Source organism: Ptychodera flava, chromosome 10 (assembly GCF_041260155.1).
Source record: "Ptychodera flava strain L36383 chromosome 10, AS_Pfla_20210202, whole genome shotgun sequence".
Classification (NCBI taxonomy): Eukaryota; Metazoa; Hemichordata; class Enteropneusta; family Ptychoderidae; genus Ptychodera; species Ptychodera flava.
The window spans coordinates 42,643,528-42,670,932 of record NC_091937.1 but is presented as its reverse complement, the minus strand read 5'-3'; the positions used below and the strand labels follow the sequence as shown (position 1 = coordinate 42,670,932).

The 27,405-nt window shown below is 40.3% G+C and overlaps 1 protein-coding gene across 1 annotated transcript in view; it reads right to left on the bottom strand.

The window, feature by feature from the left end:
• Positions 1–27,117, bottom strand: part of LOC139142883 (oxygen-dependent coproporphyrinogen-III oxidase-like) — a 42,079-nt gene extending 14,962 nt beyond the window's left edge. The window contains exons 1-4 of the mRNA XM_070713066.1: positions 26,988–27,117; positions 22,458–22,519; positions 19,996–20,059; positions 12,931–13,023 (exon numbers count right to left, since the gene is read on the bottom strand). Coding sequence (XP_070569167.1) covers positions 12,931–13,023; positions 19,996–20,059; positions 22,458–22,492 — 192 coding nt within the window. The 5' untranslated portion in view covers positions 22,493–22,519; positions 26,988–27,117. The remainder of the gene's footprint in view (positions 1–12,930; positions 13,024–19,995; positions 20,060–22,457; positions 22,520–26,987) is intronic.
• Between the last annotated feature and the right edge of the window lie 288 nt (positions 27,118–27,405).

The following is a 27,405-nucleotide window of genomic DNA, read 5'->3' as shown; positions in this document are numbered from 1 at the left end:
TCACTTGAAATCATCATCGTAGACGGCGAGCCTCATTGTGCTCAAGTTTGTGGGAATAATCTGACATAAAATGCAATTTAAAAAGAGGATTTTCATTGATAAATAGCATAGAGAGTAGTAGTCTCTCTGTACAGACTGTAAGTAGTGACAAAGAAATGTCAATACTGTCATACACAAATTATAGAGTAGGTATTTAATGTGAATAAGAAATCTACAGGCTTACTGACCATTTTCAAAACTGAGAACAAAGTGTACTGAGAAGTGGAGAACTGTATCACACATGACAATTTGTGTAAACATTTATTATTCTCAGTCTTTGGCGCAAAACATCACTTAACAGTGGTGAGAAAGGGGATGACTAAATTTATGACCGATAGTCTACTAATGATAAATGAACATGCATTTCTGCTTATTGGAAATGAGTGTTATTTGTATTGAAAATTATTTTTTTTCCGTTCAAATGTCACATTTATGTGTGTGAATTGAAGGCTGCAAATATTGGCTTATGATCACTGAAATAAGATTCAAGTACATGACCTTCAATAGGATCAATATTGGTGTAGATGTGATCAAGGCATGAATTATAATCAGTTGTTGGAGAGTGTATCAGCTGTTTGTAATCATATGTTTCTGTCATTAACTGTAATAGTTTCTGTTTTCTGACAGAATTGTCTTGCATATCTACATTAAAATCACGATTATGACAATGGGGTCATTGGGATGAAGTTTAAGATGCAGGTTAAAAATCGCCTTTTCAAAAGTTGAAATTACAGTATTTGGATTACAATATGTACCAATAATTTGCAAGATACCAATAGGTGTTTGATACTTTGATAGTGTGAATTCAATGCCACCATAATCAATGCTTTGTGGTGTTTCAAAATAGCCATGTCTGGAGTAAATAACAGTGCCATGTGCTGATCTCTGATTTCCTGATGATGACCCATCATGTCTGTAAGTTACATAGCCTGGTAAGTCATAACTGGAACTATCATTTGGGGACAGTTTTGACTCTGTACAAATGATCACATCTGCAGCTGTTAAACTGTAATCACATGCAACATCTTCATAATGGGCATGTAATGATCTCACATTTTGATGTGCAACTACAAAATAGGTCTCATTATATTTGTAGGGAAATTGTAAATTTGGTTGTAACATTGCTTCAGTGCGTAAACGATTCATTTCTGTTTGAACATCACTGCTGACTGTTATATTTTTTGGATGGAGGTTCAGAATATGAAGACCTTCTAGATGAGTTACACGACTCAGTGCAACATAATGTAGATGATACTGTTTTTTGTTTGGCAGATCTACAACAACTTGTTGGAGTGTGTCACCTTGTGAACGGTGTATTGTTTTCGCACTAGCTGGCCGAATAGCAAATTGTTTTCGTAAGACTTCAGCATTTTTATAACGACCTACTTTGAACTGTCTTGATATTTTTTGTATTGGAGTCCACTGAGCTTTGATACCACTGTGCAGTAGATGTTTCTTGTCATGACGTGTTTTGCGGCCTACAGACTGATCATCAAACTCAATCCACAAATTGGTGACATTGTTGTTATCTAGTATATCAATGAATCGGATTATTCCTGATGCACCATTTATGAGGCCATCTTCAACTGATAAATTTATGCAGAGGTCAATTCTCTGTCCAATGGCAATATGCAATGTATGTTGTAAACCCATTGTCTTTGAGCTGCTTTTGGAACACTCTTAAGGATTTTAGTTTTAACAGCTTGATCAACATCACCAATAACTGTGTCTACTGCTTCAGTGGTTGTCTTAAATCCTGTCAATTTGTTAAAGGCTAGGATGTTATGTGAATCAACACTGGCATTGCTGTAGAAAATGTGGACTATGTCAGTAACATGTTCTGTAGTTTCATCTTCATAGTTCAATTGCACAATACGAGTCTCAAGGTATTTAATGTCATTGTCTGTATGGTTTCCTTCTCGAAGTCGGTTTAGTAACTGAGCAAAGTTTGCATCATCTTTTTGTCTCATTATTTCTGTTAATTCAAACATTGTAAAACATTCTTGCCAAAGATTTGTTGCTAAAGGCCCATAGTTCACATTTAGATCTTGAAAAATCCAACCATCAAACACAGGTTTGAGTTGAAACAAATCACCGGTACTAATGATACTGACACCACCAAACAACTTCTTGTTACCCATTATTTGCTGCAGCCGTAGATTCACATAATTGAACATGCTATATATTACCAACCATTGAGATTTCATCAATAAATATTACTTTCAGGTTTCGATACTTTGCTTGCAATGTATTGAGCTTATCTGTTGAGAGTGCTCTGTAGTGAAAACCTTGACTAGCAGGTATTTGAAGTGCACTGTGAATAGTAGTACCACCAATATTGTATGCAGCTTTCCAGTTGGTGCCATTAGAATCATTGTGATAAGGTCAGGGTTTTCACCTGGTAGACTTCCAAGGTATCGTAAGAGTGCTTGGTATATTGCTTTGACTACCATAGATTTGCCAACTCCTGCTCCACCTGTCAGAAACAGACATAACTGAGCATCTTTAGTTTTTACCCAGTTGAGAATATGATAAAATATTTCTTTCTGTTTCTCATTTAGTTTCCTTACAAGATTATGGAAATCCTGCTTGTTCATTCTGGGTTGCTGTAAATCCTCAATGCATGGGTTATTGACAGCAATACCTAGGTCTTGACCAATATCATAATTTGAATGTTCAGGTTTGTCTGGATTGAAAGATGCATAGCCATTGTTTTCAATTGAGCCCTGGTTAGCATCTTGTTCATCATTGTGTATTGCATTAGGTGCTACTGTACTCACAGCATTATTTTGTTCAGCGTTTTCATTCTGCAGATTCTCTATTGCTTGCTGGAGAACTTCAGCATTATGTTGGTATTGACATCTCTTTGCATCTATATCTGCCTTCAACTGCATATATTTCTCTTGATATGAAATCACAATTCTCAATGAGTTCACTTTCAGATTTCCAAGGATGAAACAGCATTAATAGTTCTCTGTAATGATTCTCAGGTTCTTTTGCTTTGTGGAAGTTAACATATCTAATTACTTTACATTTTTGACGTTTTTTGTAGATCAGTCCACCAACTTTGTATGAAACATGCGACTCAGATGATGGTTGTACAAGTTCATCATCAACATTGTCATCTAGTGGTTTGTGTGATTATGTTTTGTGTCATCTTTGTGGAAGTCAAACCAAGCTGCAAAATCTGCCAGGCACCATGCCAAGAGAGGTTTTGGGCGACGTTGGTACTTTTTAATGAGACTGTCAGTTTCTATGTCAGTTGATTCTGGAGGCATTCCTTGAATTTCACAGAGTGGTTTCAACAAAATTGTGCGACTGTCTGGTGGTGATGTATTAATAAACACAAAATCACGTGTAGCACGGCGCAGTGACATTTGAAGTACCAAATATACAGCTTCTTGAGCACTCACTTCTACATGGTTAAGAAACTTATTTCCAATATGTCTAACTCTGTCTTTGATATCTTTATTACCTTCTCTTGCTTCCTTGGTGGCACGCTCTAGTAGGTTACTCATACCTCGCTGAGCCTTACTTATGTATGACACAATGTACATCGCACATGCATATGGGTCTAGAATAAACTGAATATCCATATTTGCTCTCCAAGCTTGTAGTAATGTTAAATTGTAACTATTAATTCTGATATCATTTGGTGTTCTCTTGAGAAAAACCTTGTCAGTTGCAAGTGATGAGCGAATAGCATCAATGTATGTTTGCTCATCAAGTTTGAGTTTGGACAGAAATTCCTCAAATGTGATATCATCACCCATACACATATTATCCAATTCCGCCTTTATTTTGACATAGTGCTCTTTCAGTTGATTTTGTGTTTCCTCTGGACAATCAGATTCAAGAGGAGTCAGTATCATTGTTTTTGGCATTGGTGGCAATGGGAAGCCAAATCTACAGACACATTGTCCCTTCTTTTTGCAGGTTTTGGCATGTCTATGTAGTTGCAGGTTGATCAGATTTTGCAGTGTCTCATCATCAGAATTCATTAACTGTGGAGCATCTTTGATCCATACCAGCATATGAATATGTGGTGATCCTCTCTGTTGAAACTCAACTCGATAAAAGCTATCTGCTATTTCACCAATAGGATGAAGAGAACTCTCTAAGAAATCATGAAGAAATCGTTGTACAGAATAGTCAAAATGTCTTGCACAAGTCACAGGATCAGACTGAATCAATTCACATTTGTGTTTCCAAGTCATTTGACTAATCTCTTCATCAGTGTATAATTTGTGATGCACTGTTTGTCCAAGTATTCGTAGTAAATGATGCCATCGAGTTTCTGCAGCAGAAAATGAGAGGAAAAATGTGGGTAGTCCTAGCTGACGAATCATTGCAAATAAATCTCTTTTTGCTTTTTCCCAATATGGTGGTGATCCTCGGACAGTTCTCAAAATTTTGTAACCTTCATCAAGATGCAACACGTTTTGTACTTGCTCATGAGATTGGAAAGAAGCAGCTTTCAATTGTTTGCCTTCAAATTTACATTTACGTAGAGATAATGTAGCTTTGTCTTGTATTTGCTTTACTTGTAATTTCTTAAGTTTGAAGAAAATGTTCGGCACTGATTTAGCAACTCTCCTGTCTGAATGTCTTAGTTCCCATTTACATAGTGTACTGTAATGTACAGGTACTTTTGTCTTTGGTCTAGGTTGGCCAGCAAATATTGTAGGAAATGACAACTCTTCAGAATATTTATCTTGAAACAAACCCATCGGTTTATTGCGTTCTCCTGGAGCATAGCAGTATGCACCATCATTGTCAATATCAGTTGTTTCAGGTGTAAGTAATGTATCAAGATTTCCTGTAGCACGGTCATCTATGTTTGTCACTTCTGTCCACTCATCATCAGATTCTGTGTCAGACGTTACATTTGTTTGCTCTGGCAAATTAGGACAGTCTTTTGTGTTACTTGTTTTATTTGTGTCATTTTCGGTATTTGTTGTCACATGTAATAGATTCTGGTGGTTCTGATGTCTATTACTTGTAATTTGTGCTTTCTTTATGTTCAGTTCACTGTCAGCATTATCTGTCGTATATGTAATAATCTTATCAGTTGTGGCAGTATGTGTTACTGAATGATCAGAGTCATTTTGATTTATACCTGTATGACTATCTGATCTGTTAGATTCATCTGTGCCTTGTGTATCATCAGTTGCAATTTGTTTATCAGAGTTGTCTTGAGGTAAAAATTCTTTCCATTCTTGCTGTTTATCTTTAACTACACCAAAATGATTTGTGTGGGGTGAGATAGTGACATTTTCAGACTTGTACAGACAAGAATTTTGTACTAGCCACTGTGCAGCATCAACAACTTTCTGTGGTCTAATATTTTGCACTTGATATGCATGTTTGTAACTTTGTTTTCTTTTTAGCTTTAGTGGTATTGTTTGTGATGCATCTAATGGGCGTGGCAATGTGTTAACAGTTGTAAATATATCACATGGTACGTTTACAACATTCCCTCATAATGAAGTCTGTTGTCCTCGAGGTAGCTCTCTCAACTGCATAAATGGAATACGTAATACAACTAGTCTTTCTTCTAATGGATGAAGTGCAAGTTCTTTTGGTAAAGTTGGAAATGACATGTTGTTATGCACTGCACATGGAGGAATGTTGCCCTTTTTCAAATATGAATAACATGTTGAGCAAAGCCATTGCACATCATTATCATCATGTGTTATCCTGAGTCTAGTTATAAGTGGCAGAGTGTCTTTGATATTGTTGTAATTAATCAAAGTTTTTCTGTACCAGAGCTGACTACAACATACACACTTATAGTGAGGTCCATCAGAAATACTATTGTGGAAATATTCTATAAGTTCTTGCACATTCAGTTGTGTACAGTGTCTTTGGTTCTGTTTTTGCCTGTTGTCATGTAAACGTTCTTTTGCTCTGTAATTTTCATTGGTCCGTCTTTTCATCATGGCAATGGTGTTTCTTACCTTTTCTTTTTCACGATATGCAATGTTCAGTCTGGATTTTCTCATTGTGGTAGCATTTGCTGCTTTCTCTTTTAGTCTATGAAATACATTTAATCGCTTCTTTGACTTTGAAATTTTATTTTTCAGTCTTTCTTTTTGTTTGTAGTGGGCATCGTCTATTTTTCTTGAATAAAGCGTTTCTGATTTTCTCTGTACAAATGTATGCCTCATCTAAACGTCTGTTTTTCTTTCGAATAATGTCTTTCTGTTGTTCTTTTGTTTTATATCCTTTATCTAAACGCACTGCTCTCTTTCGAATTACATCTTTCTGTTGTTCTGTTGCTTTGTATTGTTTACCTGTACGCACTGCTTTCTTTCGAATAACATCTTTCTGTTGTTCTGTTGCTTTATATTGTTTATCCAAACGCACTGCTTTCTTTCGAATTACATCTTTCTGTTGTTCTGTTGCTTTGTATTGTTTATCTGTACGCACTGCTTTCTTTCGAATTACATCTTTCTGTTGTTCTGTTGCTTTATATTGTTCATCCAAACGCACTGCTTTCTTTCGAATTACATCTCTCTGTTGTTCTGTTGCTTTGTATTGTTTATCTGTACGTACTGCTTTCTTTCGAATTACATCTTTCTGTTGTTCTGTTACTTTGTATTGTTTATCTGTACGCACTGCTTTCTTTCGAATTACATCTTTCTGTTGTTCTGTTGCTTTATATTGTTCATCCAAACGCACTGCTTTCTTTCGAATTACATCTCTCTGTTGTTCTGTTGCTTTGTATTGTTTATCTGTACGTACTGCTTTCTTTCGAATTACATCTTTCTGTTGTTCTGTTGTTTTATATTGTTCATCCAAACGCACTGCTTTCTTTCGAATTACATCTCTCTGTTGTTCTGTTGCTTTGTATTGTTTATCTGTACGTACTGCTTTCTTTCGAATTACATCTTTCTGTTGTTCTTTTGCTTTGTATTGTTTATCCAAACGCATTGTTATCTTATACATGGCCTGATTCTGTTGTTCTGTTGTTTTATATTTTTTATCTAAGCGCACAGTTTTCTTACGAATTAAGTCTTTCTGTTGTTCATTAGCTTTGTAAGTTTCATCTATCCGCTTGGCTCTTTTTCGAAATAAATCTGCCTGTTGCTCTTGTGCTTTGTTTTCTTCATCACATCGTTTTCTTTTCTTTCTAATTAAATCCGTTTCTTTCTCATTTTGTTTGAAGTTTGGATCAGCCCTCTTTTTTTGAATCCATTCTCTCTTGCACTGCTGTCTACATGTAGGAACTGTGATGGAACTTGAAATGGGTTTGAGAAAATCATAATGTCCACTGTCTGGCATGGCATTTCTATAAACAAGATGGATAATTAATGGTCCATTGATATTGCCAACAGTGTCTATGGGGTTATTTGCAGGGTCAAGATGTACTTGGATACATACATTATACAAAATAGCTGCTGCAGTCAACTCAATATGACCTGCATATGTAGCTAAACCTGGTTCATGTCTGCTCATATAGTGTGCATATTCCTCTTTCGTTTTGATATGCCACCTTGCATATTCAACTTTGATTACATCTTTATAATCATCCCAATGTGTAGTTAAATAATCAATAACACCAAGTCTGATTTGTATGTGGTAATCTTCAGTATTGTAGATCCCATAACTTATAGCACGATATAGACAATTGCCATCACCTCTGATTGAGACAATCTCATATTGGTTTTTGGGGAAGACCTTCGGCTCTCCATGTATAATTTCTTTGCAAGATTTGATGCTTTTTGACTTTTCTTTTTTGTTTTCATATTTGTCAGTGTAGTTCTAAAATGTCAAGTTCAATTAAATATATAATGCACGTAAATATTAAATGTTTATTGTCAATGCCTTCACTATCGATGATAGTTCAAAATACGTGCATAGGTGAACTATGAAAAGCTCAGTATTTCTAGAAAGTATTCAGAAGGTACTGTTATTGGATATTTCAGAAGAGTACTTTCAGAATGTGCTTTGGAATACAATTCAGAATAATATTCAGACACTCACTATGTGAGATAATATTCTGTATATTCTAGAACTAACAAGCTCTGCTTGTTAGTATGTATTGTCAATGTCACTGTTGGATGTTGTTGTCAAATGTCTGTGTACTAAGTGTGTGTATTCTGATTTATTTTGGCTCTTTTTTTAATTAGTAGCTGCAGTAAAGACACAGTGAATACCAGTACTGCAAAAGAAAGAAAAATATGTCAGAGATAGGTTGTCCAGCTATGATTCACTAAAATGATTTAAATTTCATATTAAATATTTTGATTTTACATTCAAAGCACATTATGCATTTCCTCTGCGAACAATTTTCCCAATAGCCACTGTAAAACTGAAATCAGATGCGATTCTTGATCAGTGTCATTATTCTAATTCAGCACAGATTTGTGCAATTCTGACATATAAATCCAATAGGAAACTAATACACCATTATCAGTTGATGTTTCAATTGCAGCTGGACTGCACAAAATTCAAAATCTTTGTACAAAGTACCAACTATGCTATCATCACCACAAATATATGCATCTGAAATATCATCAGAATAATTTGCAAATTGTTCAAAAATTTTAGAACACTGCTGAACAAATGTGGACTAAACAAATAAAAAAATACAAACTAAAGATGGGCTAAATTATTGAAATGAAATAACATATCAGTAATAAATATGCATATGTTGAAACAAACTGTGGACTACACTTCATTTTTCAACATTTTAAACAGAAATGTTTAGCCATAATTTCAACGCCACACTATGACACAGTGGGGTAATTTTAAAATTCGTTTTACAACCGAATGAAATTCATCGACCGTCATATCTTGAACACAGAAATGCCTGGCTATATTGTGAATATTTCCGGTGACGATAGCCCACTGTCCGTGCACCGCCGTACAATGGTCGGAAAGAAAAATGCGCCAGTTACATTTTGCAACACATGGGTTATAAACGCTTGATAATTGTTGTTTATTTAGAAGTGTTAAATGTCTTTACATATTCTTTGCCCCACTTCCGCACGCTCGTACTTCTCTTGATATTGCGTCTACTGAGAAAATTTACCTCATGGCCCCTATCGACATGCCGAAGGACATGAAAACGCTTCCGCCAATCATAGCAACGATTGCGTCTTACGATATCTTGTACTATGTAATGTCGAATGTATTGGAAAGCGTGCGGAAGAACGCTCACTCTGATTGGGCATAACAAACGCCATCGTGTTTACTGGGAAGACGGCGTGGTCTACAAGTTCTATCGAGACATTTTGGCAAGTTTCACGATATCAGTGAAAATACAAGATATAGTAATTTACTAAAGTGAAACCAGGAGGGTCATTTGTTTTCAGACTCGGTATGTTAAAATGAAAATATATCCTAGTTTGAACCATGTAAACACCACATTTCGCTTACTCTGCTATGTCCGTGACGGCACAACCTTACACTTACAGGGGCCCCCGACTCGTACTCCATAAAAGTTACGATGCCCCAAAACAACCAAAAATTCTCGCAAATCGGGGTTGAACTTTCAGTTTCCACTATAAGAATAATTTCAATCGAAGTGTGGTAGAAATCAGGGGAACGGTTGTTTTTAATGCACGCCAAAGGCGTCGTCATCACGCGACTAACATTTTTCGAATGAACTCCGTGAATATTGAAAACACTATTACAGTCGATCCCTCGTAAATTTAGATACTCTTTTTAAACTAGACCATAATTAGGGCCCATACTGTATACTCGATGTGTGGTGAGATGTTGCCACACGTTTTAACACGACTTATCAGTTTTAACACGACTTATCAGTGACGTGCTTTGGATAACCTTCGAGGCCGTTTCTTTCCGCACACAGCTTCTCACAATCTCACCTCTCATTCACTCACAGATATTATCGGTACACGCAAAATTAACACATGCTCTAAATACGGATACAAAAATAAACCTCTTACCGAATGTCGTACTGGCTCCACTGGTGTGACTGTAGATAGACGTAGCGAAACCGACGTAGCAGGAACTGAATCTCGTAGCGACACACAGAAAGTATGGCTGCTCGATACACGAGGTTGAAAGGCCAACGATGTTGAAGTTGGACTCAGTTTCGGATTCGGTTTCGGATTCGAATAACTGAGAATAGTTGCCTCTCAGCTAGGCGACTGATGCCGTATGTTGTGGGTTCGAATCCGATTGAAAACTATCCGTATTTATATTTCCAGCTTTATATGTTATTATTTTTTCGAAGAATATAATAACTACTGATACACAAGGAGATATTTAAACTAGATGAAATTACTGCACAAATAGCATGTATTTTATCACATAAATGTAGCATGTATTTCATGACATAAATGTTTCATATATAATCATAATTTATAAAGTTCAAAAAAATCAAAACACTTTAGGGGCCGTCGATAATAAAAGCTGACGCACAAGAAACGTAATTCCTTCGTTTTACTTGAAACCCCCTCCCTCCCCCCTCAAAACGAAAGTTCTTATGCGAAATCAATTTCGTACTATAATGCCGTTTCTGACAAACCCACACGCACCTCTCCGATCCGCACGCCCATAAAAAAACGGGAAGCGCACATTAATTAATAAACCTCCACTTTACGCGTTTCACTTTTTTAAGACACAGAACATTTTAATGCATTTCGCACGTAGGAAAATGTTTCACGTACATGTTTCACGTTAAAAAGCATACAAGTTTTTATTTCAAATTTATGTATTTTCGTTGTCTTTTCTGTCTCCGCATTTTGTGGTCATTCTGTTCTCGATGAACGCTAAGGTAGTATTGCGTTCTCGCTGCAAAGTCGCACTTCGAAAACAATAGACGAAAATCCTTATGCGATTTTGACGCACACAAAACGAAATGAGCTTTTACCCCCTCCCCCCCCCCTAAACGAAAGAATTACGTTTGTCGTGCGTCAGCTTTTATTATCGACGGCCCCTTAGGTAGTAGAGCAAGGAACTGTAATGCATGACTACACAAGACAAAACTGCTGAAAAATCAGTCAAAAGTTACAACTTATGAGCTGTCCATCTCAATTATGGGCATTATGCAGTTCAGACTATTCAAGCTAACAGTACTTCGCACAATTCAAAGAAATGCATTCAATGCTATCTTTATTACGCAACATATTAACTGATAGTTTAGTCCAAGAGTTTAGTATGGTACATTCCAAATGCAATTTATGTAAAACAACATCAATCAAAACATCAAATTAATACAACATATTAACATTAAACCATGTGACACACATTGTGACATATAAAATGATTAAAGTATGTTTTTGTAAATACTGTTTTCCTTGCTCGACACTTCCTTTAAATTTTAAATTAGAGTGCTTTGAAGTTTTCTGTAATTTCTATTTTTTAACCATTTTACTTGTGAATATATGCACACAATTTATGCCATGAAATATATGCATTGTTTTATTGTGATCTTATTTTCACTTTGTCTAGTGTGATAAGATATTATTTTAGCTGAAAAAAGGTCCAGGGAAAGTAAGGAAAATCCAGTATTCCACAGTGTAACAATTGGCTGAAAATATAAAATTTCTTTCAGTCTCTTGAATCCGAAACCGAATCCGAAACTGAAACCGAAACCGTGTCTAACTTCAGCATCGTGAAAGGCCTTACTGGTTCTGACCACTAGATGGCGCCGCAAACACAACTTTACGAACCCCTTACTGCTAACGTACACTCCTATGAGAAAACCCACTGAACACATTTTTTATTTTATTGAAAAAAAATAATCACACATAAAACAGTATTCATGGTGTAGCATTATTTTAAAAATAATTGTTTCTTAACTATGATGTTTCTACAAGCTGATAAAAGTATGGCCATCACATTTGCTTAAGAAGTTCTTGAGTATACTGGTAGTCTTATTACAAAAATTCATTAAATATGCAAATTAGAATTAATTAACCAAACTTACTAAACTTTTACCATAGTTATGCTATAGGGTAATTAAGTATGTGTACAGTCACATCAAATTTGGTTCAATATTTCTTGAGATATAGCCCTATGGCAAAAAAGTCATAAAATATGCAAATGAGCAATTAATTAATAAGCCACACCCACCAAAATCTAATCAGATCTAAGTCTCATCATGATAATACCAAATACCAAATTGCATGACATTGGACCTAAGGGTTCGTAAGTTATGAGTGGAACAAAATCTGTCTACGGACGGACGGACAGACGGACGGACGGACGGACGGACGGACGGACGGACGGACGGACGGACGGACGGACGGACGGACGGACGGACATTGTGGCGACATAGGACACCTTTGGTGCTTCGCACCACGGTGTCCAAAAATTACCCCAAAAAATAGAAACATGCAAATTTCATCCCAAATTTTAAACACCTAATTTAGAATACCTAAAGGAACCTGCACACCAAGTTTCAACCCTATCTGACCAACGGTTACAGAGTTTTAGCAATTTGCAGAGTGTATCCTTTTTCCCTTTATTTGCATATTTTTGACACTGGCAAGTTCATTTGAACAAATTCACATCTCCATCCCTAGGTGCACCTGTACACCAAATACTAAGACAGTAGGTGCTGCGGTTTAGGTGTTTTTGATGTGGACGGACATACATACATACATACATACATACATACATACATACATACATACATACATACAGACATGCAAATCCAATGCAAATAAACTGATTCAGCTTATGCGATAACCTCACATTGGTATACCAAATGTGAGCTAAAATAAAATAAAACCTTGCTCACTTCATGTGACTGTCTTGAACAAATAAATATCGCAATCCGAATAACAAATAGAAACATTTAGTAGTTTAGCAAACAACCATATACGATTGTAATTTCAACCCCGCTGCAGCATAATTACCAGTTATCTATTTCTCAGTAGTTGAAAGCATATTCAGTAAGCAACTTACCTCCTGTAGTGTTTCAATGTCTGTGAGTGGTTCAGCCATGAACTTGAATTTCTTTGCCACTGTACCTGAAGTACGGGCTTCCACTGTCATTTTCTATGGGATGAAAAATATGGTAACAAATTACTTCTTTCTGCCACAGACTTTCAGAAGGCCATTAATAGCCATGAAAATGACATAAATGTTAACCGATTAAGGTTTTTCCTGCCGAGCGCCCCTGTCCGTTATCCTGCCAAGTCGGTCAAACCGGCCCCCTTTTCCGTGTCTACAGAAGATAGGCTCTCCTGCACGCTTTCCTGCCAGGCATTTGGCGGGAAAATACCGCATTTTCGGGGTACGATTACCGACCATATACGTGTTAGACTTCAAAAATTTTTGCATGCCCGTATAGAGGGGCAACCGCTGATGAGGTTGTGTCCAGAAAATGACGAGGTCACGGGCGTTGTTTGCCCCGGGGGACGTGCACTTTTATGCCCTTTTCTAGCTTACTTTCGCGGAAGTAAAGCTCGTTCGCCGGCACGCACGGCCACACCGGGGAAACGTCACCTCTCTCGTGGGTTAGTAGAAGACCCAGGGGTTAGTGCTATGGGTGCGGGAGCACCCTCAAACCTGTCCTGTTTCCCCTGGGTTGTGTCACTTGGCCACGTACTTTGAACGACTTGGAAGAGTCGCACAGTGCAGTCTGCTTTGACGTAGTGTCAACGACATAGTTCCGCCATTGAAGGAAGGCGTGTACGTAGTTTGGCCAGTTCAGTGAACACTTAGCTCGTTAGTGTTACCGTTTCCTAACAGGTTAGTTGTGCAGTTGTTACTAAGGTGCAGTTTTGTACCACCTTAGCTCTGGACAGTGCAACTGCTCTATGCACTAACCCCAACGACAGATGGTTGGTACAACGTCTACGTCGCACGAGCACAGCCTCCGTTGGGCTGTGCCCCTCCCACGTGATACAACGCACGTTCATCCATTACTATAGCGTCCTTACGGATCTGCCAAAAACGAAAGTGGGGGTAAAAACAAAACAAAACGAAAATATGCGATCCATAGATAGTATTTTATTCGGGAATAATTTACATTATGCCGAACAATAAATCTCGGAGTCTGTCTCGACGTCCGAGTGCATGGTCCGTGTTTCAAAAATTACAATCGGGGTGGCAGATCCGTGTTTCAAAAATTATAATAGGGGGAATTGTACAAAATAATCCGTCTAAACAAAACAAACGAAAATATGCGATCCATAGATAGTATTTTATTCGGGAATAATTTACATTATGCCGAATAATAAATCTCAGAGTCTGTCTCGATGTCCGAGTGCATGGTCCGTGTTACAAACATTACAATCGGGGTGGCAGATCCGTGTTTCAAAAATTATAATAGGGGGAATTGTACAAAATAATCCGTCTAAACAAAACAAACGAAAATATGCGATCCATAGATAGTATTTTATTCGGGAATAATTTACATTATGCCGAATAATAAATCTCAGAGTCTGTCTCGATGTCCGAGTGCATGGTCCGTGTTACAAACATTACAATCGGGGGATTGTACAAAATAATCCGTGTTTCAATTTACAATCAGCGGGATCGTAAAGCACAAACAAACGGCACAACCGTGCTCAAAATGTGATCATGGTCCGTGTTCAGAATACAGTCAAGCCACTGTTAGGCGAAGCTAGTCCCCTGTCCGTTATTTACGTCGGGTTCTCTTGCTGATGGGTGTCGTCGGGGCTGTGTGAGTAGAGGTCTGCACGCCAATGCTCCTCTTACCTCGTAGCATCATGCGATGATGAAAAGCCGCAAAACACTCGCCCTCGTGAAGATGAACCCCGCACAGACTACATCCTTTGGACGTCTCAGACAGTCGTCCGCTCGCAGTGGTCTTACCCTCTCTGCTGCATACTTTACAGCATTTCTGCCGCCCCTCCAAACGGCTGACAACGTGCATCGGCTGATTTTGTGGATTGATGTACGAGGCAAGAGAAACAGTGGCCTCGACCTCTCTCACACTGGGCTGCGATCGCCCACAATAACCGCCAATGAGTTGTTTCCCGACACGCAGATGAAACATCTTATGGGTCAGCTTACTATCAGGGTGTTACATGCTTGAAGCATATATATGCATTTACCAGGGCAACATCAATCAGGTAACATGCCAGATATGTCCACCATCTGTGATTCTTGCGCCCAGTGTGAAAGTACTTGCGCTTCTGGTTGGCTCGGTCGACGCCTCCCATGTACCGGCGATAATTATACAGCGACAGAGGCACTTGTCGCTGCTCGTCTCCCTCCCCCACTGGCACGCACTCCAAGGGTGGATAGACCGTATTCAAGATCAGCACCTGAGCGTTACTATCCTGATAAGCAGTGATGTTAAGACGAGAGTCCGTTCTGGTCGTGGCTTTCATATCCCCAACAGACAGAGGAAGGCGCTTCCTCTTACCCGGCGGAATTAATTGAGGGGGCATGGTGCGACGATTACGGCGGTTAAAACTCCCGACCATGTAGATCCCGGTCTCCATCAGCTCTCTAGCAGTAACGACCGTGCTAAACAGGCTATCACAGAATAGGCTGTGATTATATCCACAGAATGGCTGGACCAGCTCCATCGTAATTCTTTTCACCACACCTCGCTCCTGCCGTCTCCCATCAGTCCGATCCCGAAATTTCACACCTAGGTACGGTGCAAAGTTAGCGATGTATGCAGTGGTGGAGTCGCACAGCTGCCATATCTTGAAACCGTCTCGATCAGGCTTATGCGGTAATCTCTGCTTAAATTTAGAACGGCCCTTAAATCGCACCATGCCCTCGTCGATGGAGATCTCTCTACCCATCTTATAATTATTTACGCACCGGTCAACTATGGGCTCCATCCATGGATTGATTTTATACAGGGGATCCTCCTGACACCGACGTCGGCGGCGTGCCTCATCAGGATCACGACGTGGATCGTTCTCTGGGTCTGCCAGATGAAAGTATTGCATAAGCTGCTGAAAGCGACTGCGGGTAATCACAGTAGAAATACCCTGGTTTCTCAGAAAGGGATCGCTAGACCAATAATCCTCCACTGATGATTTACGGTCGACACCCATACAGACTAAGACGCCAATGAACGCCTGCACCTCTCGGTAGTCAGCGTTACGCCAGTATTTATCTATTTTCTAGCGATATATCGCTGGTGGAATTTGGCGTATTTATTAGTCTCCTCCTTGGCCAATCTGATCAGTGTAGCTGGAATAAACTTAAAAAAGTAATCGAGCTCACGGGAGTGGCTTGGCAAGGTGAAAGTCGGTCCTCTCTCATGGTCAAAATCGGTCTCCTCAAATATATTAGCATCGGTAGTTCTCCGACATACGCCAGACAGGAGGGGTGTCGTCCTCCGCCAACACAGCAGCAACGTCATCATCGTCGTCAGAGCTTGCCTCACCTACATACTGCCTGTCATAAAAGTCATCGTCCTCTGCCGCATCCTCGTCAACCTCCGAGTCGGACTCAGCGGTGATATCACCGTCGTCTGGGCGTCTGGGCCTGAACTCGCCCGTAGCGGCATCAAGGATCATATCTGGCTCAAAATCAGGTGGGCTATCCTGATAACGAACCCTCCGCACTATCTTTTTCGGCGGGGACATCGCAGCACACGAAACTATGGCAGGAGCGGGCTGGGCAGCCTCTGCTGATGACGAGGACTCAAGCTCTTTCGCACTGGGCACAGGAACCTCTCCTGATGCAGGATGAGGGCTCATAGTAGCAACAGGTGGTGTCTCTCCCGGAGCAGCCGGGGGAGAACCAATGGCATCAGCCGTCTCGTTACTCACTGTCTCACTAGCAGCAGCAGACGTAGTCTGTGCAGGTGAAGTATCTCCCACAAGAGCAGATGTAGTCTCTGCAGGTGAAGTAGTCTCTCCCGGAGCAGCCGGGTGAGAACCACTGGCGACCGGTGACCCGTCATCATCCTCATCGGCAGAACGATCGCTCTTACGTTTACGCTTACCACTGGGTTTTTCAGCCGGAGATGGCTTCGCCTTACGGGAGCGTTTCTTGCCCGACTTCTTAGAACGTTTACTAGGGACATCACAACGATCGCTACCACTACCGCCCGGAGACTCTGCATCTTTGAGCTTCAGTCGTCTGCTCGCCTTCAGAAAACTTTTGCGGTCCGTCAAGCTCATGTCTGGAACAGTGTCGACAGACTAGCAGGTCCCCCTTTTAAAGCCACAGGGAAACAAAGCCCTGGACATGATTGGACGCAGGGGTGTTAATATATGCATCCACCTGTTATTATAATGGACCTACGGCAATCAGTCCACCAACCGGCGCTGACATTCCTACCCGTCATGTAAATTGCCTGTCCGCACCATTTGATATGCTAATAATACTCATTTGCGATGCAAATCCCTCGAGCACTTAGCATAACATAGTCAATGTCATTAGCATCTCAACTTGACATTCCGTCCAGCTGGGTACGTGGCATGCGCACCTGCCACCCAAGGACGTTGGCCCAAGCCCATGTTTAGTACGGGTGGGAAACCCGTATCTTTAACCTCATGTCCCTTCTAAGTACGCCTGCGCAGGGCGTATTGTCATCCAAGTCGGTGACAAGCCAACCCGACAGATCGCCCATTAAGCAGTAATGGACTGGCCGTCTCGTTCTTGTACGGCAACGAACAGTGCTTCAGCGGCTTGTTTAGGTCATAACCGTCGCCTGCCGAGCGGCTTACCCAACTAAGGCGGTCAAAGATGAAGGATGCCAAAATTGTCAACGGCTATCTCGGCCTCGTCGTTGGGCAAACATGGCTCCTTCAAATAACGTGGCCAGCACGTCTACGTCATCAGCGGTGATGACGACCCGTCATTGACGCCCGAGTGCGTAAAACTCGGAATATACCGACAGGTACCTCTACCTGAGTCGGTCATACTACGGTATAAACCAAACACAGGTCTGCCAACTCCCGTTAGACTCGGCCGTTAGCCGAACTTCACAGGGACAACATAGGCGTAACAAGTCGGTGAACAACGGTTCACGCACCTAACCGCAGCCGCCAAGTCGGTGAACAATGGTATCAAATTTTGAGGCCATGTTCCTGAATGGCAAGGCTGAGGCGGTGTGTTTCGTTGCACGGCTTGAACGTCTAGAGCCAAGTGCAGCCGACAACGTCCGACATCTGAGTGGGTAGTCTTTTCGAGAAGGTAACAAGTCAGTTAAAAGCGGTGGTTACCCTTCACAAATGTCGCTCAAGTCCGTTCGGATCAGTTCCATGTCAGGGACTAATCAAGCCGAGTCCGTCAAATCGCTCCGCACTTCCCGTCAATCAGGACCAAGTCCGTGATTTTCGTCTCGCACCATTGGCAAAAAATTGCACCGCCAGCTGAGGCGGTCTTAGGCGGTTGCCTTAGAGAAAGCCGAGTCCGTCAAATCCGTCCGCACTTCCCGTCAATCAGGACCAAGTCCGTGATTTTCGTCTCGCACCATTGGCAAAAAATTGCACCGCCAGCTGAGGCGGTCTTAGGCGGTTGCCTTACAGATTAGCGTTGCCGAGACGGTCAATTTCGGCCGCAATCTATGTAGTGCCTCAGAGCCAAGTTACCCCAAACTCCGCTAGAATACGTCAACGTGCTAACCTGCCAAGTACGCTACTCGTCCCCAAAAAAAAACCAGTCCCCCACCGGGGTGGGGGACTGGCTGGGTAGCTTCCGCACCTTTCCCTGTCGTTGGACTCTCTGTGAACCCATTTCGAGAGCAAACGCCGTTCCTCGCCCAAAACCTGTCCTCGAACGACCCCTAGCGCGAGCAAGGGTTTGCTACACGTAGTTCCATCGACTAGGCAGGAAAGGGGGTACCAAAACGTAGCCTGATTTCCACCGCCTTGGCAGGATAACGGCCGTGGCTGCTCAGATTCTAGCTACACCGAATTTCAAGCGGATTTTCACCGACTTGGCAGGAAAAGGGTTAAGGTACATGTTTTCACTGTACGTTGGTCAAATTTAGTTCTCTCGCAGTAGAACTTTGGTGATTGCTGCCAACAAATGCTAAGCCAATGAATATTAATTGACCTGGACTATGTGAGAGACAATTTAGAACAAGAACACAGATTGCAAATGTAACACTCTGTTTTGATTTGCAATGCACTTTCACTCAATAAATTCATAAAAGTTATTATATCTGGGATAAATGTCTCCTGACAGTTCACAGACCTTAAATCAATATGCTTGGAAATTGAAGATACTATTGACACACATCTCTGACGTAATACATTTAGTACATTGCAATGATCAGCATAATATGCAAGTTTCTGTGCAGACCCTTGAAAACACAGCTGTCTTGAGACCATGGCCTGTCCTTTATATTATTATGTCTTATGTACACCAAAATTCAACATTTACATATTATTAGACCTTCCAGAGTGAGATCCTGTCCAATCATACAATGACTTAGGCTGTCCATGGTAGGAATCATTTTTTCACATTTCACCAAGGCTATCCCTGCTGAGGTCTGGAAATCATGAACCCTTTGAACATCACAGTCAATTTTCGTTGCTTTTGTAAAATTAACCATGGTCAATTTTTTCTAATTTTTGCAAAACATTTTGACAAAAAACTGTAGCGAATGAAATGTGATCTCCATTTGGTCCAAAACTATCAAAACAATTACAGAAAAATTCATAAAAATTGGTAAAATGTTGCACTAAAATTTTGGTGGGAAAAATTACAGCACTTAAAGGTTAACTCAATCTATGGACATGAAGTGCTGCATGAATAAATTCAAATTCTTTGTGTTATCATACCTCCAAGCACAAGAATCTTTTAAACCACCCTGTTACAGCATACTTCCAAAATACACATCAGGTATAACTGGTATAACTAAAGTTTAAATTTCCCTGTAACAGTATACTTCCGAATGGTATCATTCTGATAGTGTATTATCGTCATGGTCATGGACCTGAATATTTCTCCTAATGAGAACTTTCCTGTATTGTGATCAGAATTGTACGGTTTTATCCATTTCATGTCTGTAGTGAAAAAAAGCAAAAAAGCAGGCAATTATTATAGTAATTTTTCTTTCTGTGATTGTTTTACCTTGTTATAATAGACACCACAGCAAATGACGGATCCTCCAACTGCAACACCAGCCAGTAGAGGTCTGTGAACAGAAATGAAAGATTTAGGGCCAATGTCCCTGAAGTATTTCCTGAATGTATGAAATTATCTCACTAAATTCACCCTATGGACCTGTATACCAAATATGAAAGCTGTCTGACCAGCGGTTTTGAAAAAACAAGCGACCTAACAGTCACAGAGCTCCGCTGTGTTATGTTGAGAATAACTTTTTGTGACACATGTGTTGATGATGAAGGTGGATATCTTTGATAGCTCATTTCAGGAGAGCCCAACCAAAATGAGTAGCTTTTGAGTAACAAAGATTTTAGATAACCTCTAGGAACCCCACTTAGATAACCCCTAGGAACCTGCATACCAATTATCAAAGATATCAGACAAGCAGTTTTTGAGAAACAAATTATTTGACCATAAATGGCAGAAATTGCCCCAAAAATACAAAACAGTAGATTTCATCATAATTTGAATATATCATATTTTGATCATTCCTATTAACCTGTATACCAAATATTAAAGCTGTCAGACAATTGGTTTTGATGAAATAAACTTTTGACCAAAAATGACCAAAAAATTCCTTTAAAATACAAATTTGCATATTTCATTACAATTTGAACAAATCTAAGTTTGGTCATCCCTAGGGACCGGTATACCAAATATCAAAGCTGTTCTGACCAGTGGTTATGAAGAAGATTTTTTACCAAAAACGCCTTTTTTGTGCTAATTTGCATATTTTCAACAATATCAAAAAATAAAAAAAAAGTTTCTCATAATCATATTTTGCATCTACAGAACAAGTATCAAATCTGTAAGTACTGCAGTTCTCAAGATATTTGAGTGGACGGACATCCTCATAAACGGACATACATACATGTACATACATACAAACATACAGACTGACGCCGGACGGACACCCATCTCAATTGATTCAATAGACTATAGTCTATAGTAGCTAAAAAGTACACAAGGTTTAAATCACGAGCTGTCAAAACATTCAGGGTGTTCACATGATGTAAGGATGGTTAACATTCCTCCTCTAAACATTTGCCACTCAGACATTCCAACCCATAAGTCTGGGCACGGATTAGTATTCCGTGGGAAAATATCCTGGGGTGACTAAGAAGTGAATATGCAGCATTATAATGGTGGAATATTGTTTTGGGTTAGGGGTCATCCTAGGGTCACACTTGTGATGCGCATTGAACACAAACAACTTTCCTATAACCGTATAACTTATATAGGGGGAGGTTAATGAGCAATGATGTCATTTTTTTGAAGAGCGCCGCCATCGGCTCATACGGACAAGTTTTGCTTGTCTTGGAATCACGCACGATTCTGAATCAACAGCTGGTTGAAAACATTCTGCACATGCCCAAATCGCAAGACAGAAAGGCAACCTTGTAAACATTGAAAACCCGGAGGAATTCTGTCATTTCTTTCGTCATATTTTTGAAAATCGCTCTAAAAATTTGGGATTTTCCGAAGTTTTCTGGGCATTTTTTCTGTCCTTTTTAGAGGACCTGGAGAAGATGAATGAGATTTTTCATGTGGAAATCGCTAATTTTCCCAGTGACCTGAATACATCACCTAACATTTCCATCCACAACAAGTCAGGAACGCGACTGTAAATTATGGAACAGGTTTTTATGTATAGCCTATTTTCCGTCTTTTGACAAATCAGATTGGCTTGTTTGACCTAGAAAATGGAGGAGGTGAGCGGTGATAGACCCTCTGAGGAGAAGCATATCTACATGCTGACACGTCTATGCCGTGTGTGGCACACAAGACCTAAAAAAGCCTGCAAATGTCAACTTATATGCCAATGAACTCATGAAGGTGTGCCAGTGCCACCACAATGTTGATCACGTCTGTCCAAGCCTTTCCGACACACCCCCCCCCCCCCATCGCAGTACGTATGTACGTGTACGGCAAATCATCGGCATACAACCACTTTTTTACCTCTGAAAACTGTTTCACGCTGCACAATTCGATGACCCTCTGCTGGGAAGTAGTTATCCGACTGCTGCAGTCTTTTTGTTGAGGCTTTCCGTTTGTTCTCTATTGCCTCTTTCAATGGGACAACGCGAAATGTTTTGCCGTCGTTAGCCATTGTTTACGTATTGATTTTGAAATTCGCTGGATATTGCGGGTTCAAGTCAGGTCGTAAGCCATGTGCACATGAGCTCCAAATTTACCCAGTAGCCTCGGTGAAAAGTTATACGGCCATAGGGCTCTATGAGGAAAGTTGTTTGTGTTGAACAGACAATGTTATACCAAATGAGTATTGGGGACATAGTTTGAATTAAGGTTAACTTAATTAAAACTTTGAATACTCTCATTTAAATTCATTATGGCTGTTGTGGACAGCATAATGTGGGAGGTAAGGGATTGGGAGAGTCAATCTATGAAACTCAAATTGTTCCTACCTCAGTTTGACGAACAGTCTTGTTGTGGCTGCCATACTGTAAGCAACTGTATTCTTTCAATCCTGCAGAGAAAATAGATAATCTTGTAAGTTACAGAAGATCAACGGCCTACAGGACAGAGTAATCTATAGGCCTAGTCATTCAACTCAATCCCCAATCGACATGACACTGTATCAATTTGTAAATTTGTACTGTAGGGAAGAAGATACGACGAACATAAGGCAAATACAGGTACATAAAAGGCAGACCAGATAAACCAGAAATTTGACAACTCTACCTAAAGTAGTGAATGCATTTATAAGTGTGGCTGTTCACCTTAAAATCAATGTATGAAAAATATTGCCACGCACCTATTGTACTTTAACCCTTTTCCTGCCAAGTTCATATTTCACCATTGGGTAAAGTTGTTTAAAATTAGTGAAGCAAAACATGTCCCATACAGTGCATTTTAACAAAGACTTGAAGATTTGAAGGTCCATGAAGACAGAGATACTGTAAACATGATTTCTACAGACTAAAGCTGCTATAACATACCAAGCCAAATGGGTGAAAATACATATGGTTTTGGCTCAATACCGCTTTTTACAGACTTGGCAGATGGGGAAGTGATTCTTTCTGGCAGGAAAAGGGTTAAGAGACCAACTTACTGAGCCAACGGGCAATATCAAAATAATGTGACCACAAAAATATCTTCACTCCATGCACTTAACCAATAACCCTAAAGACAAAATGAAATACTACTAATCCTAAGCTCTCATCCTGGTGTGACCAAAACATGTAAAACATATACAATATTGTGTTGTCTAACATTAATACAAATGCCAAGAATTCCAGTTTGATATAAATTTCAACAATTGTGTGCTGGGAAGCTGTCGTTTATAATAAAATGGCATTCAATGTTACAGTTTTTTATGAATTGCAAATCCTATATTCAGATTAAGAATAAACATACTAAATTATGGAAAATGACCTGTTGAGGTGCTGTGTACTTTCCCATATGTGCTGTTATCTTCTTTCTTTACACAAAAACAAATCAACTTTCGTTTCGCTATGGCTAAACAACATGTTCATTGAGTACCTAAAATTCTCAGCTGTTTTAGTCCAACATGTTCACTGACTGGTTTCATTCAAAACTAATTCTATCGCAAAATGACAAAGTGTCAAAGTCTCTCTCTCAAAATCCATGAATAAATTTATCACAGATTTCTAGCTGACAACTGTTGGGGCTTTGCAAAGCAATTTGTGGTAAACCATTTGATTTGTGGAGGGGGGCCTGGAGAAATGGGTATGGCAGCTAATTTTTTTCCCCGCTACTGTGGCAGCAAATACTTTTTTCTATTTCCTGTCATTACTGGACATTAAGACATAACTTGATCAAATTTTTTTTCTTCTTCACCTGTCGATAATTTTTTTTCCAAAAGTCCTCCAGCCCCTCCCCATCAAATGGGTCTCCCCTTATGTTCTCCTACAGTCCTCTCTCAGAACACACGAATATCAAACTCTGAATCACTTGCGGTCACAGGATCCTTTCAAAGTTTCAGACACAGTTCATAAGTAAGCCTAACAATTGAAAAATGCTGTTCCACAGAAATATAAAATTTGAATGGTTTGGATACATTTGTTTCAACCGCTGATGAAGCTATTAGAGATCTATTATACTGGATTGTCAAAATGTTGACTTCATAAAGTATAACAATATCAGTCATTGTCCAGAACTGGCAGAAGGGCTTTTGGTGCAATGGAGGGACTGTGTACAGATATCAGGAATAAAAAAAGGTGAGTCTTTAAAGACAAGTATCCCAACAACATATTTTTCCATTGAATGTAAGTGTTTGCTCTTAGTTACGGCTACATTTTTCTGGTGAGCCACTGCGGTTCCCAGACACTTCGCACCAAAACCACTTCTCACCATCTCACCCCATACCATCTCACCCCATACCATCTCACCCCATACCATTTCGCACCAAAACAAAACCTCTTCGCCCTAAACGTCACGTTGCCCCAAACCATTTCTCCCCTAAAACAATACCATTTCACCAAAACTTATCACCAACCGGTATTGCTGAAAATAACCAACCACTGCCATGCATCAAAGTTTTCATCATCTTTCTATCATCCCAGGATTGATATCTTGAAAGTGTACACATTTCGAGAAAATGACATCATACAATTCCACGCATGGCACCTGAGTTGTTACAGTAGCATTTAGTAGTTTGCGCTTTTCTTATAATAAAATAATTTATAGAATAAATGGTTTATGGTATAGCCAAAATATCCTGACACATAATTGCTTCCAAGTTGCAGATAACAGTTTTTTAAGGTCGTTTTTTCAGGACGAGTTGTTAGTATCATGATGGTACCTAACTGCAAAATTGTAGCTCTACGGTGAGGCGGTCGGTGAGTTTTGGTTTTTGCGACCTCGCTCACCAGTAGAGCTACAATTCCGAAGGCCCTGTAGCATACAAAATAAGCGCGCCACACATGGCGCGGCATTTTCATGTAAAATCCCACATATTTACTGCATTTGGTCGTACCGATTTATCACTACTGAAGACTAAACACTATACTACACTAACCTTGTCGTTTATGGAGTTGTGTATTAGCACAGACACGTCGATCGCATTCCATAAACATTGAGCGTGTTTCTGGGAGCCGCCATTACCGGAAGTTGGTAATGGCAGCTCCAAGAAATGTTTTTGGAACGCGATCGACGTGTTTGAACAAATACCAAACCCCATACACGACAAGGTTAGTGTAGTATAGTGTTTAATCTTCAGTAGTGATAAATCAGTATGACCAAATGCAGTAAATATATGGGATTTTACATCAAAATGCCATGCCATGTGCAGCGTGCTTATTTTGTATGCTTCAGGGCCTTCGGCATTGTAGCTCTACTGGTGAGCGAGGTCGCACAAACCAAAACTCACCGACCGCCTCACCGTAGAGCTACAAATTTGCAGCTATCATGATGGTACCATACTTTGGGCAAAGTGGTTTAAAACGAGGTGGTACTTGGGGTGTAGTGCCGTTGGACGAGGTGGTTTTGGTACGAAATGGTTTTGGAACGAAGTTGTGTTGGGCAAACTGGTTATGGTGCGAAGTGTCTGGACCCCGCCACTGTAAGGGTGAACTTGCTAAATGACATTGTAAACGTAAAAGTTAAATATCGCTGCCAATAGAGAGCACACTCTACACTAGCCCTGCGTGACAGGGCTGTGTGTTACCGGCGTAATACGGCCCGTGGAGGCCGTATAACGCCGGTGCCGTGCCGATTTTATCCCTTGCCGATTTCGTCCCCGCACATGCGCAAACTATCCAACATGGTTTCTATTCATAAAACGGCCCCAGACATGTAGCCCCGAATCTGAAGCCACTTTCTTCTATCATATGTCAGCCCTTTCGACTTTTTGTTGAGAAGCATTCTTATCATAGCCTGTCAAATCGTATACTTGTACCGAAATTCCTGCAGATGAAACAGTATTGGTCGACAATGGGGCGCAAACTGGCAAGATCGCGTACGCATCCCCCCAAATTTTTGGCGTGAACTTGGATTTTGAGTCGAGGGTCGAAATCGGCAACTGCAGAACCGAAATCGGCAGCTATAGCAGTTCTATGTTCCAAGTAAATTCCCGGAGTAAATTACACCGATTGATCCAAACTTATTTACATTTTCAACTTATTTAGACACATAAAATTGACCACCTGATAGATTATACGGAAGAAATTTTAGCGTGAACTTGGATTTTGAGTCGAGAGTCAAAATCGGCAACTGCAGAACCGAAATCGGCAGAAATTTTAGCGTGAACTTGAATTTTGCGTCGAGGGTCGAAATCGGCAACAGAACCGAAATCGGCAGCTATAGCTGCCGATCTTATCCCAGTGAAGCCCTGTTGGATAGTCTGCGCATGCGCGGGGGACGAAATCGGCAAGGGATAAAATCGGCACGGCACCGGGAACACACAGACCTGTACGAAGAGCTAACTCTACGCCAATCTGATTAAAATCTGAGAGTTGTACAGGCGACCAACAGGCAAGAAGAACGACAAATAACAACCAAAGGTGGAATTTCGCATTAATACATCTGATTTCAATCAGGTTGAGTATACAACATCAGTTAAAGTCAGCCTACACGCTGTGACCTGGGGTAAAGGTCATCAAATCAGAAGGTCAAACGCTCCACTTGGAATTTTCCGCACACCGTGTTATTCCTCCATTTACAATGTACACGTAAACAGTTATGCAACCTACGTGGTAGTCAGATTGTAATTTTCTAGTGCTTTCCGTCCCTCTTTCGTGAATACTACTGAATAAGTGATCATATTGAATGACTTTACTCATTGCACACAGAATTGAATCAAAGTAACCATTCGCGGATCGCGATGGGTACGTGCAAAGGTGCATGCATGCTGTGCAATGCAAATTCAGTAGCAGGGTATGTATACGGTACTCGCGCCTGCAATTGCACCATACTCATCATCGAAAACTTGAAAATTGTCAATATTATCAGAATACCAGTTAACCGTGCCTCACCTTGTGATCCTTGATGTACCGGAAAGAGACTCAGCCTGCACTCACTGCGATGCGAGCCTCAAGTCAAGTTGAGCGCCCGCAAACTTGTACGACAATTTAATCTGAAGCTAAAGGTTCTCATACTAAACAGAGCCACCCAGCTTTACAAAATATTTCCACGTTCTCGGCGATGATCACGTGATTTTATAGAGGAGGTTGAGACTGTCCTTCACACAGTTGCGAGTGGAGTGATATGTACCGGCCGCCGCGTATTATTCTATGCATAGTACGCGGCGGCCGCTATGTATCACTACACTCGTAACTGTGGTCCTTCTGACTGTCCTTCACCTCTTCAAAGAGAGGTCGGAGAAAGTATTCTGACCGAACTACGTTTCTTGTATCCTTTGTATGAGTAGCTAGTTTTGTGTCAGCTCACCAA